An 18,178-nucleotide genomic window follows, 5' to 3' on the forward strand; every position below is an offset into this window, starting at 1 on the left:
TGAACGATTTTTTAAAACGACAAAGTCAGTTTTGATAACCAATATTAGAATTATTTTAGCTGGTTTTATTTAGTGTTGAATCGTCTAAAACTGAATGTTTTGATAATTTGGCATAGTAAAATCTTGACAGCTGCGTGCTCTTGTTTTGAGGGATATTTACCTTGAATAGAGCTAAATGTTGGCATTTTCTAACGTGTGACACTTAAATCACACTTTCTTTAGAAAAAAAATGTCTTATATTTCTTCTTAGTTATATTAAAAAACAAAATGGGATCTTGGAGTTCAGTTTAATGAACCTGTTTGCCCACCTGACTCAAGTATTACGATATAGATCTAAGAGTAAACTGTGGTGATTAATTGGAAGACGATGCATTACTAAGAATAGTCAGACTCTTTATAGCAAGAGACAGTGCTATGAAATCTAAGCTAGCAATGTAAATTTCATTTGTAAACCCCTATAAACATGATTGATATTATGAGACATTTAGCTATACTTTATATCCCATCATTTACCGGGGACTACAAGAATTTCCCTTGGAAATATATTTTCGGAGAAGAGGAGGGGAGTTTTCAAGAGGGCGAATTCAAAGAAGCTAGTATTACTTCTACCACAATTGCATCTGGGCGAATTCAAAAGGGCATACTTGTTTGAAAGTGAAAAGAGGTGAAAGTGTCACATGGCGAAAATAACCCTGTGTGCATTACCTGCAAGGTTGATTTGCTCTCTACTGTACACTTCAGCAAATTTGCCATCGACTGGGTCTCGATTGATGATCCCAACCAATGCAGCATCAACACTCACTCTACTTGAATCACCAAGTTCGAAAGCTTTTTTAACTACGATACCTATAGGAGCATTTTCATTGCGATTTTTTCCATCAAAAACATGCACGTATTGTCCTTCCAGATTTATTGTTGAATCGTCTTGCATCAGAGTCTCAGCCGGACATACAACATGGGCACAAGTTAGAAACATTTTATTGAAAGTGCCAGTAGAATCAATAAATCCACCTAGAGTACCAAAGTTATTTCTGCTATGGTTCGCTATTTCCATTCCAATGCGTAATGGATCCAGTGCAAACTTGCATATTGCTTCACGTACATCCACCTGATATCCTTCAATAAATCTAGGAAAGGAACTTTCGCCGAACGGGATGATTCCCTTAATTTGACAGTGTATAACAACGCAATTTGTCCTTTGAATAGTACATTTTGAAGCTTTGTAACCACTCGATCGCACACAAGACATATTGACTAATGTTATGTTGCTGTGATTTTGAAATAATTCATCTATTGACTTCGAACTTAGAGGAGGGAGTAGATTTGTTTCTGTTTCATATAATATAACGTCTTTGGCCTCTCCGTTTACTTCATTTTTCTTTCGAAGAATAACATGAAGGCGAGCAATATCTGAATGCATATTTTGCAAAGGATTTGATATTGCGTCAGATACAATCATGACAATGGAATCAACACCTCTTTGCATCATCTTCCCTTCTTCAAATCTGTATCCACAAAAAGCATTTAAAATTGTGAACTTATTACTGAAATATTTTATATATAAGTTTTTAATTTCTTCTACGATGATTTTTGTGGAAAAATGGTGTTTTTTAAACGAAAGTTCTGAACATACCCTTCCACGCCACTCTGCAGATCCAAACAAAATTGCGCATCTAATATACCACCTTTCCTTTTTCTCCTCTCCAATATTTAACAAGGTGTCACTGTACTCTTCGGGGCTATTTTCACGTGTGTATGCATTTAATAAGCGCATGGAATCTTTCGTCAATACTTTTTCTACTTTTTCTTTAGTACACAATTTGTCGAAGTCCATCAGTTTTATTGAATTTGGAAACATTATTCCACTAGGCAAAACATCGCATGCAAAAACTTGATATCTTGATTCATATTTGAGAGATCTCATGAAATTCTTTGTATGCTTTTGTAGCTGCGCCTCTTTGACGAAAGTTTCAAGAAAATGCAAACTATTGTATGAATTGCTGGATTGATAAGATTTGTATAACTCGAATAAGCAAGAACACAACTTGCTAAAATCAAATAAATTTTTATATTCACTTTCTTCCACACTGCTTAAGCCCCAACTACGACTAGATCTATCATACTTTAGGCATGGGAAGCTTAGTAACATTTTTGAAAGAAATTTTTTGCATTTTTCCTTTGGCATCAGTTCAAAGAATAATTTCTGTGCCATCCAATCAAGGTCTAGAACTAAGGTATAAATATCTTGAACTGCCGACTCCTCAACCGGATCCATCCAAGAAACCAGATCCCATATTAAAGTCAATAAACTTTCAGATGTTTGATATTTTAGTTCTTTAGCAAGGCGTTTTATTATCCAGTTTAATAGTAACCCATTTAATTCTGATCTGTAGCTGAGGTCACTTGATAGGACACAAAGTCTTGAAACAGAACACATCTCAATATATCTCCACTTATTTTTGGCGAACAACATTCTATGAACAGCTTCAGACACTATACGATTAATGAATACATATCTATTGCTCTTATAGGACAAGTAAATGCCTTCAAAAGCTTTTGCTATATCATTGAGGGATTGACTAGGAATTGTTTCGAAGGGTTCGTCTAGTTGTTCGAAAGTATATTTTAAGAATTTCGTAAATTCTGATGTTGGTTGTATATCAATGTGTAATAGCCCTTCGTCTTTCATAGCAGTACCATAAAGAATAACTTTGCAGGCCAATATCATAGACTGAAAGTGATTTTGAAGCACTCCGATTGATAAGTTTTGAAAGTCATCAAGGGATTTTCTACCAGCGGAAACCAGTTCCTTGCAACATTTAATAAAAGAAGGAAGTACTTGCGATTCTCGTATCAATTCGTCTTGATCTTTGCCTTCTACATCAAGGTAGAATCTTAATATTCTTTTTCTCTCGCAGACTTTTAATGCATATGATACTTTGTCACTGCTGATGTCAATGATTTTAAAAAGTTGAAAAAGTTCATGATTTTTATTTTGATTCCAAAGCAAATTTAAAAACTCTTTTTGGAATACAAGAATGATTCTGCTTAATGCTGAGGTGCTTTGAGCAAATGTCACAATTTTGGAAATGAACTCTTTCACCTTGATGTCAAAGGATATTTGGTTAAATTGCCCATCTAATACAATGACCTGGTTGCCTCTGTAATTTAAATCAGAAAAACCTCGCTCAATCTTTGCTTCTTTGTCAAAATGTAAGTTCATTCCTAAAACCTGGGCACATTTTATTGCTAGTGTAGTTTTCCCACTTCCTGGTAAACCAGTTATAATAATGTGGCTTTTTTCTGCTTCCTTTTTAGCTTTCCAGAAATGGCTTGTGAACACAAAATAATCTTTTTCTGTAATAAGTTTCGTCTGTTTGGATTTAGGTCGGAATTTTGAGGCGGCTGGTCTATATGTAGCGTATAGGACAGTCTCTTCATTGTCTAAAATTATATTGGTTTTTGTTATTATGTGACATAATTTGGTTTATTTGATTTTGCAAGTTTTTGCACTCTTTTTATTAACTTCATATAATAAATACTATGTTCTATTACTTTTTAATTTTGTAACAACCCACGACCCCCCCCCCCCCCCACACACACACACACACACAACACACACATCGATTCAAATGTGATATTATACCCTTTTTCCAAAGTCATTAGAAAGTGCTTAGTTTTCATTGAGATATATTTTCAAGCAACTACTCAAAAAGTTATTTTAAAAAAACGACGTTTTCCAATATAATCTGATAAATTTGATAAAAACGTGCGTAAATAAATGAATTCAAATACATCTTAAAGAATCGTGATAAATTTGCATATTCATACATCATTTACCAAGCAAGTTTCAATCTTAGTATTGAATCAATTTTAGTGTACAATAATCATAATGTTAACTTTCTAAAAAGGGCAAAATAAAAGATGCATTACCTGATTCTTCTTCCTTCTCATAAAATGCACTATCTGCATCAGACAAAAAAGATGTTTCACTTTTATCATCATTTTCGTCATTCGCATCATTTAGAGATCTCTGAAGCCAAGCCTAAGAAGAAAGGAAATAAAGTTTATTCTCCTTCCCCTTTAATACTACTTTTTATGTGAAACAAACATACATTATTTTGTATGTATAGGGTAGGGATGGGATGGGGTAGGGGTGTTTATTTCACACCATTTGAATGTTTCCTCGGCACTAGTAATTTGTAGCAGAAACAGTAATAATAAATTGATTTTTTAAATCTCATTGAACAATATCAAATCCAAAGCAACAATTGACCATAAATCTAGATTTAATTTTGATGGTTTAATATAATACAGAAGATAATGAAGATGAGTACATTTTATTTTGAAATGTTCACTTTATCATGAGTACAGGAAGTTGTATATTTAAAAGTATATTATTGGTATAGACCTAGTATGTATGAACTTTTACAATTATTATCAACTGAAAACGTGAGTGAACTAAGTAATATAGGGAAAATTCCTCCAGAAAGCAGAAGCACTTAGAAATTCACATCTGTAAACCAAGGGGTTTTTTTTCTTAAATGTTTGGTTGGAAATATTGTACACAAACAATATTATGTTAAAACAAGTGTATGTAAATATTTTATGCATATACATTCCTTCTGTGCTACACATCCTGGTTTTTTGTAATTGCCTAATGATTGTGTAATCTGATAAGCCATATGGCTTAAAGAATAAATAAAGAATAGGAATATGAAATCAGGTCGGCTAATAAATAAAGGAGCACAATCAATGTCCTTCGATATTCCAACAGTCTGCTGGAAGACGTGGTCTCCGAAGACTAGATGATTGTTGTCATTGAGGAACTCAAGCATTCTTTAAATATCAATTACAGAGTATTCATCGAGGAAACGAGCTAATTTTGTTGATGTACAATCATAAGATGTAAAATTTCCGAATTCCATTTTTATTGAAGAAGCAGTCGTCTATGATATCAAAAAAGCCTAAAAATTTTTAATTTATCGTGCAGAATAGTTGTATATAAATTGTAGAAAAGTCGTACGTTTTGATGTTACAAACTTTTGAAAAATTTTTAATTTTCTAAAATTTCTTTAGAGTTTTTAAGGATGTACATATACTTATGTATTTATGCATGCATATGCTGTGGTTTTTAAGATTTTCAAAAAATACCTCGTCTACGTCTGTTCCCAGCAGCTTCGGCGCCTAAAGATAGTTAAAGAGAGAGTGATTGTCTTTGTTATATAACGCATAAACAGAATATATAATCATTGTAGTTAATCAGGTTTGTAAGATTTAATTATTGAGACAAAACTAGTAAATCAGTCTTCTTGTGATTTTTTTACCGTGCAACATTTTCACGAATCAAATACACTGTAATTGCTAAGTGCATGTTGACATATACTTTTAGAAATGATAAATTAATTAAGCCTTTTATTTGCTGCGCAGGTACGATCCGTGTTAGTTGACAGATTAATATTAAGAAAAGATTAAGGTTTTCATTAAAATGGAAAATTATATTACATGTACATTATAGTGAATACTACAAGCAGTTTCCATAACTTGTTAGTTTATATATAAAGATCAATGTTTTCAAATCATTAGAGTTAAACTTTCTTTTTATAGTTTTTTATTCAATCTTCTATTAATTTAGTATTATTTTTATTAATATTATTTTATTTGTTTAAATAGAATATATTATCGGAGTAAAAATATTTTAAAATGTGTCAATATTATAAAAAATTTAACAAATACGTGTAAATATCTACCTTGTCCGCAGCCATATTGATTTTAAAACGCCTAGCGACGGACATGCGTATTAACTTCTAGATTTTGGCAGATCATATTTTTAAATAAACATTCCTACTGCACGATTTTCAAATAGAGTACAATTAAATGGTATGTAAATCTTTATAGATCGGTAAGTTTTGCAAGATGGATAAATACGAGGGCCGTTCAGAAATTGCACAATATATTTGACGACATAAACAAGCAAAAAGTCATAAATAATATATAAATAATCTTTTCAGATATGATCATCAAAATTTCATATCAAAATATTGTAAATTGGTATCAATTTCAAGTGATTTAACAGGACATCTCATGAAGTCACGGCGCAGTAAACTTTCAACGTCAAGGGCATTTTAAAAAAATGGGAGCTTTTATTTTCTCAATATTTTTCCTTAGTATTTGATACTGTATAGTTTGGGTTACCTTATCCACTCAGAATAAACATCCATATAACATTTCCGATTCAGCTTTAAAACTATAAAACTATTATTGTGTGTTTTAGTTTGTGTTAAACCCCAAAACTGCAGATATTTCTGAAGTTGAGTTTGACGTCAGTCGATCTCAATCACATTCTTAACAGCCCAGATCAGTGTTTTGTTGATGAACTTCTTTCATCCCTCCCGGATTGCCTTTTGACTGAGGTTTAACAGTCTAAAATTCTTCTTTTTTACATTTTGTAGAGATGTGTCGGATATTCCTCTGGTTTACTACATGTTTCATTAGGATTATTTTGGGTCTCTGTTTGCGTTTTCCCAGCATGATTCATGATTTGATAAAAGTGCGCTGCTCCGTCAAATCACGAGACGTCATTTTTGCAGTTGATTTCGTAGGGGTCACATCGGAGAAAAATTACAATATTTCTGTTAGTACTTCAAATATTACGCCAGAAATCTAAATACTTAATAATAAAACAATAAAAAGAAATTTTAGAGAAAATCGTTGAATAATATCGTGAAATATGGAAAATAAATGAATAAAATTTTGGATACCGCACTGATGTTTGGTTTTCAACATTTTTGCCCTGCTCCGTATATCACCATCAGCAGTATCAAAACGGCAATAATTTTATGAGATATTAAATAAAATCAAAAAATTTTTACCAAGAAGTTATTGGATTTTTGAAGAAATATGTTCCTGTGAAATTTCATTTCTATATGACGTCTGTAAGAGTAAATAATAGCAGAGTTCGCGTAATTTTTGAACGGCCCTCGTATATAGGTGGAATTTATCTTGTTCTGTCTTATATTAATATTGATATCCGAATGCATTAGACTGTAGACAATAGTTTACTTCAAATCAAGGGCCCTCGCAGATACGTGAAAGAGATATAATTGTAGACAAAGGCAGTAATAAATTATGAAATAAAATAAAATTATGTAAAGTAAAACACATACAAAGCAAGCTGTTGTGCTTTACAATGTTATGTTAAATGTTTAGATGTGTATTTTCGTAGGAATTTTTCCCCTTACAAACAAAAATACACTGCGGGTCATGATCATTCGACTTTGGTCTTGATGTTTGACTTACTTTTGAAAAACTTTAACTTTTCCAAATCTTTCCAATGGTTGCTGCTAGGACTTTTATATTTCACAGGTATATTCCTCGGGACAAGACCTTACTTTGGGTACCAACATATTTGATTTGCATTTGAGAAAGTTTAACCTTCGCTATAAGTTAAATTGCACTACGGGGGCATCAGTGTTTCACAAACACATCTTGTTTTAATAGAAATGGAACTCGTAAATTTACTTACCTTGTCATTGGTCAATTGCAATTTTTTTTTTATTTTTTTTTTTTTTTTATTTTTTTTTTTTTTTTTATTCATTTTTTTTTTTTTTTTTTTTTTTTGATAAAAATATTCTGATTGTACAAACAAGTACACTGAAGTTGATATTAAATACTTATTATTTATATTAATACTGGTAGATGTAATACTATGTAGATTAAAACTTCAAACAATCTGTCGGAATTTCCATTCGTATATGTGTACCAATATTGCGCTCTTCTATTAGCAGACTTGTTCTTGTATTCATCATTAATTCGAATGCTGACTGTCGTTTTTCATACTAATTTTTAGGTCATTATTAACACACTGTGTTGTTTACGGATTTTCCCGTTTACCCGATCATGACAATGAGTACACAGCCGATATGACCGGTTGACAGGGGTTGCTTACTCCTCCGTGACACCTGGAACCACCTCTGATTAATTTAGAGTTCTATGTTTGATCTGCGCCCTATTTGTATAGTTTCAATGGACTTTTGAGCTTGATTACAGATTGTTATCTCTATATTTCTTTGAAAGTATCTGGCGTCTGTGAGTGGACCTCGTAATAGTCCTTTGAACTAATGAAGAATAACTTATCCAGAGTTACCCCCCCCCCCCCCCACCAATTTGCGGAGTTATGAAATGTACACAGCAAAGTAGCTAAAAAATGGACTTGGACCCTCCCACCCTATTTGAAAACACAGAACCCTTCTACATGTACGAAGCTCTAAAATGAATGAAAGCAGCTTCCCCATACACCCCAACACCCTTTACATATGGAATTCTATACTGCTTACTGCCAACTAGTCACTGCTTACTGCCGACTGTCAGCTGTTTACTGCCAACTGCCACTGATCATAGATGATACTGCCATTTATAATGAATTAAATGGATGTATTATATATATATATATACCGTAATAACGCCTTTTTAAAAGGCGCAATAGCCGGGGGGGGGGGGGGGTGTAAAGGCGTATAGAACGTCAGATGAAACTGGGGGGGGGGGGGCAAACTTTTAGTAGAATCTTAGGGTAACATTTGTTGATATATGTATTTATACGAGAAGTACTACTGAAAATCATAAACTAAAACAAGGCATTTTACTCTATTTAAAAATAGTAGATCCCAGGCAAGGAAGCAATTTCAGTGTGGGAGGGTAGGGGGGACAACCCAACGGAAATCCCTTCGCAAGTAATTAAAAAGGTCACAGGCGTCATTATTGAGGGAGCATTATACATTTAACTGTATAGTATATGTTGGTAATTTATTATGAAAACCGTAACCCCCTCAACAATCATCCCCATCCTCACCACCACCAATGCTTCTACCGACCCGACGTTACCCATTAATTCGAATTAAATACGACACATACCAAAAATCACAAATACATGTACTTTTCACACAAAAAAACAAAACACTAAAAGACACTAAAAGATATTACATGTGCTAGATATTTTACCCTATAGGCAAAAGGTATGTTATTATGAGTTTTAGTAATATTTCTAGTAAAATACATATACAAACAAATATTACCCAAGACCCTACTAAAAGTTTGTTCTTTCGTCGTACGTGACCCCCCCCCCCCCCCCCCAACGTCAAAAAAATTAAATCATCTGCCTGTAAGAAAATGTGGGATTTAGATGTTTTGTTTCTATGAGAAAATAACCCTTCTTCCGATTTACTCCAATTAACCTGACCTTCACAGTTTAAAAATTCCTGAATCTGCCTATTCTTGTTATTATTGTTAGAACTATGCACACTAACTCTCGATTCTCGCCTACAGTTTACATCCATTCAATTCAACAGTACCAATGACAGTTTGGCCATTAAAACTTGCTTGAATGCAAAGAAGGGTTTATTAGTAATGGATTCATAATTTTAATATCATAGAGTAAAATTAATGCCTTGTTTTTCTGGTATAAATACTTATACCAACAAATGTTACCCAGGATCCTATACTAAAAGTCCCCCATCCCCATTTTTGACGTTATATAAGACTTTAATCTCTCTCCCGTCAAAAAGCTATTGAATTATTTGCCTGTAAGGAAATGTGGGAATTAAATGTTTTGTATTTAAGGAGAAATACTCCTTCCTTCTATTTATTTCTACCTCGCCTACACCCTTTTAAAAATTTCTGAATAATATTTGCTATCATTGTTATATTCTTGCTATCATAGGCATGCGCGGATCTAGAGGGGGTGTCGGGGAGGAGGGGGTGCGGACCCCCCCCCTTTTGAAGTTGCAAAGTTATTAAATGTATATAGTAAAGCAATTAAAAGTGACCTTGGACCCCCCCCCCTTTTTTTTTGCTTGTCAAGAAATTTCTGGGTTGATTTTTTTTTGTCTGGGGTGGACCTCCCTGGAAAAAAATTCTGGATCCGCGCTTGATATGGTTTTATATTCAACCATTCGTATAAAAGATAACATAGCATGCAATATCATATATGCACAGTAGAAGTTGGCAGTAAGCAGCTGGCAGTTGGCAGTAAGCATTGAGTAGTTGGCAGTAAGCAGTTGGCTGTCGTATATGGATTTTTTTTTTTGTGTGTTTTTTAAATGTCAATTTTTTTTAAGTTCAGTATGGACATTCCCCCTGGGGGAGGGGATCATGGTTCCGCACTTGTGATACCGGGCATGGATTTTAGTGCTTTGATTAAAAAAAACGAAAATAAAATGAAATAATTATTGATAATTGACGAAAAAAGCATGAAACATAAGAATCACACATTCAAGTCGGGTTCGAGATTCCCTTAGATCGTCAACAACTTGAAGGAAAAGATCGACTGGTGGAGTTTTTTTCCTCTTTTTTTTTTTTTTTTTTTTTTTTTTTATTTACTATCTTTAGAGCAAAGAAGTGTTTTTTAAACAAGGAATAACTGATTTTGATAACACTGGATCAGTGTTAAGAAAATTCAACCTTAGCTGTTTAGTTCTGCTCGGAATGAGAAGGTAAAGTAGCATTTTTTTCTCTTTCAGATTAAGATATGGAAGAAAATACAGAAGAAAAACATTCAAACAGTAGTGAGAAACCCGGAAGACTTTGTGAAAATAAAGTGAAGAAAAGGGAGGTCAAGAAAATTCAGTGCCCAGTTTTGGATTCTGACTCCTGTGAATGTCACTATGAAGACAAACATACATGTATGAAAGGGGAATTTAAACGAAAACCAAGGAGTGGATCTAACCAGTCCAAGTCAAAATTTAGCTTTAATTCCAATGTTGGGTCCAAAAATATTTTTGCAGTTCCATGTTCTTCATCAGAAGCTTGTGAATATGACAAAGAAAACGGTGAAGATGATGAGGATGAAGGGGAAACAACCCAAACTGAGTATCCAGAGTTATCTTCCCTACTTCATGACTTGTGTAGTGCTAAATATGGTAACAATTTAAATGAAAATAAAGTTAAATCATCAGCTTTACAGCCAAAGAACCGAAGAGATTCAAAAACACTGAGACCCAATCTTAAATCAACAGAAACTAACGAAACTCAGATTTCAGAAGCAGGTACCAGTCAAGAACAGGGAACCAGTCAGACGTGTGACTTTATTTCAGGACTGCATTATGCCATTCCATTTTTGTCAGACAAACTAAAGTCCAGCTTATTCAGCAGACTAAGATGTCAATCAGAGCCCAAAGAAATAGGTATGACATGTACCATATAATTTGCACAAGTATTCAATATAATTATTGTGACTAGAGAAGATTTTTTTGAGCTGTCAAACTAATTTTTGAAAAAAGAGATCTATCAGAAACAGTGAAAAATTCTGTACATCAGGAATGGGATAAGATTAAATTCTTTCCTCACTGACACAGTTAATATGATGTAAAATGATGTACACAAAACTTTACCTTGTAAGAAGAGGCAATTTTACATGTTATCCTTACATCTTGAGACTTGCATCAATATTTTCTTTAATTAGGTGCCACAAAGACTATCAAAGATCAGGAAACTGACCACTGTGACTATGATAGCAGTGATAGTGGAAGTTTTGTTTTGGAGGAAAATCCTTGCCTTGACAACAAACATCTACCTCGATGTTGTCACGACTACCATGAGGACAGTGGTTCGTGTTGCCATGGCAATGAATCACAACCATTTTGTTCTGGAAGATTGAGTGAAATGAATGGTGAGTCACCATGCAGATTTGTGGAAAATAAGGGTTGTAGTCATTTTCATCGTGGCTGCTGCAATCCCCATAACAACCAATGTGACATCAGAAAACAAGAATTTGGAGACAATCGCCATGGTAATGATACAGGCATGATTCCATCAGACAATGGTTCGCAATGTTATAGCTGTGAACATAATGGAGAAATGTATGTTTGTCATATTGACAATTCCAATGATCAGCATACAACAGGAGTTTCTGAGGACCACTTCATTGGAGCCCACTCTGAGGACATTGAGGACAGTTACAGTGGGGTCCTCTCTGAGGACAGTATATTTGGGACCATTACTTCTGAGGAGGAGCAGATTGAGGAGTCCGTCAGTCGGATTGTGGAGGACGTGGGAAAGATTGACCTACTGGATCACTTCCTGGAGGAACGAGGAGATGAGGTTTGTGTGAATTCATTGTTATAATTGTTAGGGAGAAGATTTAACTTGCTGTGATTGGAAAATATTTCATATTTTGTACAAAAAACTTCAATACATTTGTATGTACCAACTAAGGTACCAGTTGTATATATATTCATAAGAAATTCACAAGGCAGTACATGTACTTTTTAGCTAATCATCATCAACCTTTCAAGCTAGGAATAAAAACTGAAATACCAATGGAAAATTCAACATATATATCGTGTATGAATAAAATTTGTTTGACAAGTGTTTGCTAAGGTGATTTTTCATAATTATCATAGAAAATATACCTGTAAGGAATTTGGTTTATCTTTTTCTACAGATGTCCAGTGAAGGTTCTGAGGTGGTCCCTGACCTATTTTCTAGTCTCAGTTCTGACAGTTGCCAAGCAGACGATGAGTTTGAATGTGACTGTGGGCACTGTGAAGGATCAGGGCCAGGTCACCATGACAACAACCTTGACCTGAATTGGCAGGTGGCAGGGAGACTGGAGGATTCTACCAGGGGAGTTAATTCTCATACACAAAATAGGAATCTTGAAGAACTCTCAAGTGAAAGGTATGTCATACATGGAAAGCATTGCTCATCCTGATGAAAATACAAATTGTTTTGGAAAAAAAATTCCGATGTTTGGACTTTTTTAATATATACATTAATCACTAGTAGTGTTATAATGATAGAAAATTATATTCCTAATTCCATCAACAAGTTTCTTTCAACATGTTCAAGAAGGTTATTAAATATTATGTGGCTTTTGGTTAAGCATATATATACATATATTTATCATTCTAGCAACATTATTTTCCAGGACTTATAGTAAATCACTCTGACAATTTTGTATAATTACAGAACACCCATGGGAGCCTCAGTGACCTCTGACCCTGAAGATAATGATATAGAAGAGGGTGTTTATAGGTTCAGTCTCTTGCCTCCATTAAACTCAGAACAACTGGAGGCCATGTTTGAGGTAGCAAACAAGTCCACCATCTCTTGTAATAAGCTTTGAATTATTCAGAAACATCTAATGATTAATTTTTTAAAAAGTATACCTGTAAACCTATTTCTCTACTCTAACATTGTGTACCTAATTGTGAGTTTTCCATCCATTACTTTTGATTCAGTGCTACAATGTTAATCCCTAGTTGAGTAGTTATCATTGGAAAGCAAGAGGCACAAATTTGTCTTTTCAAAGTCATCATACATGTACCTTTTAGATGCATGTTCTCTTAGCTGTCATTAGGTATAAGAACAAGTTGTTAAAATGTTTGTTTAAATACAGATCAAGTTTATTTTAACTATTTTGATAATATACCAGCACATATGTACATATGTGGGAAATTGTATGTCAATTTTTGCAAAATATGCAGTAAGATGGTTCACTGAAAACTAAACAGTGAATTTTTATTGTCTGCTCAGCACATGTATCTCATATGTTTAATGAGGTTTTGATGTAATGTTCATTGTTTTGATGCTATTGCATCCTGTATTACAGAGAATGATAGCCCAGCTACAAGATATTAACCTTGGAGGTGGAACAGAACAAGCCCCACCCCCTGCATCTACTTCGACCATTGAAAGCCTTCCTTACAACACAGTCACCGCCCACCAAATTGGTATGGCCAATAAATACACTAAGATCAGTCAGAATACTTTAGGTTTTAGTCATGTGATAAAGCAAGATAAGTTGAGGTGTAATAAAAAGATATTTGTTTACATTACCCAACCGACCCTATATTTAATCGCCGGCCCAATTTTTTTTTCGTTGTAAAAATCCGGAAGTCTCGCCGGTCAGTTTAAATTTGACATGCATCTTTAATTGGTCAAACTTTTGAAATCAAAAGTACTAGAAACAAAATGGCATGTTTTAAATTAATATCTACATCAATGTATTTGTGTCTATCGCCCATATGGCAAGTCCAAACAAAAGTAAATCGATCACTACACAATGATAAAACTGTTTTGTATTTCAACCAAGTATTTCAACCAATTCATGTGAATTTGTATATAAAAAATTTCAATGAAATAAAAAAAAATCTTACCTACCGACCCTAATTTATTTCAGCATGTAACCATAAACAAGCATATTTTTTTATTATGCCTGAGTTGAATCTTGAAAAATGTGACAATTAACAGTCACTTTTTTATGTACTGTAAATTACTTTTAATTAGACTGAACTTTATTTTCGTGTAATTATGAGAGACTGTCTACTTGCTAAAAATTCATTCTCAAGTATATTATGAAAGATTACATATAACAATAATCAAAATTTTTAAAAAATGATGATATTGTTTATTTTTTCAGATGACCTTGCCCCTTGCTCCATTTGTTTGTCTTCCTTTGTTGTCATGGATACCACTTCACATCTGTCTTGCAATCACCTTTTTCATCTTCACTGCATCAAAGCCTGGCTAACAAAGGTAGAAAGCAATCTTAATGTACAGAGTATTTTGAACAACTTTATAGTGGATTCTAAAGGCATATTTGTCCAAACTATCAATGCAAATATCAAAATTTTACAAGTCCAATTTTAATTTTAAACTGATATTTGTCTTCAGATCACAGACCAAACTCAATAACCATTTCCTTGTACAATTTCTGTTTTAGTCTGCAACATGTCCTGTCTGTCGATCACGTGTGGAGTCACCAACAGTTCCATAGAAACTGAGCATGCTCATTCAACAGGAAGTGATGTCAAAAAATCCTAACCTTTTGATGTTTAGATGTCAGTAGGAAAACAGAAAATACTATACAACGAGGGACAGCATAATTACATGGATCTATAATTATTTATATCTCTACAGCAAAATATATTTTGTTCATGTCCAAAATTTTTTTTCTTAAGGCATATCTTGAAATATAACTGCTTTTGTAATGTTCATACTAACAATTCTCCTGCTTGGATAAGATTCCTCTCATATTTGCATTTTGTTTTTGTTTTTTTTATTTTTAAAGTGGCAAGTCTTGATAGTGCTGTGCAGTTCTGAGAGTATTTGTTATTTGTTGAGAGAATCTTGTTTATGGAATGTTAACTCTCAGTTTGTTTCAATGTGATATACATGTAACTGTGTCAATTTCCTGTATGGCTGGGAACAGATTGAGGTGCAATATACTGATACAATGTATCTAGGTACATGTACTTGATACATGTGCATACAACTGGGTAATGATTGAATTTGTTGAAGTTTTTTTTTCACATTGTATTTATACATTGTGGAAGCCATTGAATTATGGACCATGCATGTACATGCAGCTTTCATTTGTTAAGCTTAGCTGGTTTTATTTTAAGTCTGCGTATAGAACCATCCTCATTCTTCAGAATATGTATAATTAGGCACTGTAGTTTAAGGGTACATTGTCAACAGAATTCATATGGAAGCATCTTTGATGCAGTCTTTTATGCTTTAATTTATAACTATTGGCAAAATATGAATTTATCAGACTATAATACCCAGTATAAAGTTGCTGATGGCACTACTTACATGTTCCAAGACATTCATTTCCGCTAAATTCTGAACATGCCCAGGGCTTTCAATAAGGGGCGGAAGGAGGCGATATACATGTATCACCATTTCAATGATTTGTCACTTCAAATGTCATAATTGGCAAAATAAACTACGATTTTGAAAAGAATTTTTAAACAGCCTCTTCAAGGGGATGAATTCAAGTGTTTGCTTCAGAATTATTGATAGCCCATGATGCCATTGTTCCCGCATGAGTTGACAAGGCAGAGTAACATTAATCTATCGTTTCCATGACTGATTAATTTTCATTTATGACAGGTCAAGGACATACAGTTAAACCTTGTTATCTCAAACTCAATGGGACTGAGTAAAAACTTCGAGATATCCAAAGGTTTGAGATATTGAGGTCAATCTGATTAAAATCAGATCTTTGTTACGCTCCGAAAACTGACAGTCGCCGTAAAAAGCGTAACAAAGATCTGATTTTAATCAGATTGTATTGAGGTTAAGGACATATGCAACGTAGTTTGGACTTTATTGTCTTTTCCCCTGGAGTTGAAGAGTTCCAATACTTAAAGGAACTGTGTGCTACATTTTAATGTCTATATATGCTGTTGTACACTTCTTCTATAAAAACAAGTTTTGATAAACAAAACATCTAGAATATATGCTTAGTAGTTTTTGAATATTTTTCTTTAAATTATACAAGAATTTTCATCAATTGATATCTTTTCAAAACCCCTGGTAATGCATGCTGATTTTTTGTCTACAAACATCTGATGGCACTATGATCTTAAATTAAGAATTATCTTGAAATATTATCAGTAGGTAAGGTACGTTGCGACGTATGTCCTTAAAATACAATAAGAAATTAGTGGTTGAGACTTTCAGATCACTTCGACATACACATGGTATTCAAGTATCAGAGTTCAAGATACCAAAGTTTAACTGTATATGTAAATGTTTGATATAGCATTTATAGTACTAAGTGGAAATAATCTTTATATAATGCATATCTGTATAAATTTCTATGTTCATTCAACACTTGTATGTGTACAGTATACCGTATATACTCACCTATAAGTCGTTTTTTTGGGAGTCAAACTTTGGTCCAAAACTCTTTATCCGACTTATACGAGAGTTATAAAATGATTGGTATTTTAGTGGGTCAATCACTCTAGTTGAAGTTAAAAGAATACAACCAACTTATAGGCGGACCGACTTATAGGCGAATATATATGGTACTTGTGTTTCTTTTGGCACTCATCATGCACACACTGTAATGAGTCATTTTAAAAGTTATCTACCAGTAGTCTTAAGAAAATCCTTTTTTTAGTTATATGTGTTTTAAATGTATTTAAATTGTTAAACAAAACTTGCATCAAGTTTTGAGTTGCCATTTTTTGGTTGAATTTATTTAAAGTTTTTCTTGTTTAAAGGCATTAAAAGAAATTTTTGAACATTGAAATTCTGTGAAGAAGAGAAAAGTTGGAACAATCTATTACATGTTGATTAGGCAACAAATGCCATATTTTAAATCAGCTTATTTATTGCAAGAAAAATGATTATTAAAGTAAAAATAAAAAGATGTTTTTGATGTTCTTTATGATTCAACCAGCAGTAGCTTCATATAGTTGTCATGTACTGTACACTGTACATGTAATGGTACTTAATTTAGCCGCAATCATATTTAATTGCATTTGTGCTTTTTCTTGTTCATTAAATAAGTACATGCTAATATATGATAACAATAAATACAACATATACAGTAAAGCTCGTTTATAACGGACCTGTTTACTCTTAGGATTTCGACTTATTATGTACGGATTTTGAGTTCAAAATATGTCTCACGTTTTTCTATAATAAAAATACGGAAATCCATTCGTTTGGATTTCAGGAGTTATAGTTATGATTCGTCTCAGTTTGACGCGTTTTAATGGCTGAATAAAAGAGAATGATTTCAAACGCTTAAGTGTTGTTGGGTTGCCAAAACGCGGTTGTTTAAGAAATGACAGAAACCCCTCGAAAGAAAGCAAGGCATGATGTTTTTCTTTGTTACTAAACCATGTTTTGGTAATCAAAAATGTAGTTGTTCTTTAGTAATATATGTAAAATCGATGGGAAGTGAAATCTTACTGGCAAATGCCAAATCTCACTGACAAATCTAATAAAAAATACCGAGAGACAACAATATGGGTAAACAGGTCTGCTATGAGGAAGCTACTGGGACTTCAAATTTGGCTTCTTTACAACCAAGATTCTTTATATATCCAAATAAGGAATATAATGAAAAGTTGCCTAGGTGATTCATAAAAGTGTCATTTATGTATTACATGCTGACAAATAATAACCTAACAATAAAAATTTCATTATAATTTCTGAAAATTAAAAAAAAAAAAAAAAAAAAAAATTAAGCCAAGGTATTGCCATGAAAAGCCCAAATTATGGACAGAACCATTTTATTAAAATTATTATAAGTTACTGAAAACTACAGAATGGTTAAGTGGAGTACATAGCCTAGAGGTCATAGGTGTTTGGCCAGAATGCATAAGTCGCTGTTTCAAGTTCCCCAGTGGGAAATTGATATTTGGCATTGTGTCCT

General features: G+C 33.3%; 1 protein-coding gene across 1 annotated transcript; it reads left to right on the forward strand.

Annotated features, from left to right (window-relative positions):
* The first annotated feature begins 10,522 nt into the window (after nt 1-10,522).
* LOC133189167 (uncharacterized) lies at nt 10,523-17,166 on the forward strand. The gene is made up of 7 exons (XM_061324574.1): nt 10,523-11,177; nt 11,456-12,093; nt 12,437-12,672; nt 12,964-13,081; nt 13,607-13,727; nt 14,417-14,532; nt 14,720-17,166. The coding sequence occupies exons 1-7, from the start codon at nt 10,523-10,525 to the stop codon at nt 14,771-14,773; spliced, it is 1,938 nt and encodes a 645-aa protein (XP_061180558.1). The 3' UTR covers nt 14,774-17,166.
* Nucleotides 17,167-18,178: the final 1,012 nt, after the last annotated feature.

The sequence above is a fragment of the Saccostrea echinata genome, unplaced genomic scaffold (genome assembly GCF_033153115.1).
Source record: "Saccostrea echinata isolate AGI-Se365-2 ecotype Australia unplaced genomic scaffold, CSIRO_AGI_Sech_v1 ptg000017l, whole genome shotgun sequence".
Classification (NCBI taxonomy): Eukaryota; Metazoa; Mollusca; class Bivalvia; order Ostreida; family Ostreidae; genus Saccostrea; species Saccostrea echinata.

Bases quoted from the DNA above. Each gene is read 5' to 3' on its own strand.
- LOC133189167 (XM_061324574.1), top strand. From the start codon at position 10,523: ATGGAAGAAAATACAGAAGAAAAACATTCAAACAGTAGTGAGAAACCC. The intron at 11,178-11,455 runs GTATGACATGTA...TTCTTTAATTAG, and splicing joins ATCAGAGCCCAAAGAAATAG to GTGCCACAAAGACTATCAAA. The intron at 12,094-12,436 runs GTTTGTGTGAAT...CTTTTTCTACAG, and splicing joins TGGAGGAACGAGGAGATGAG to ATGTCCAGTGAAGGTTCTGA.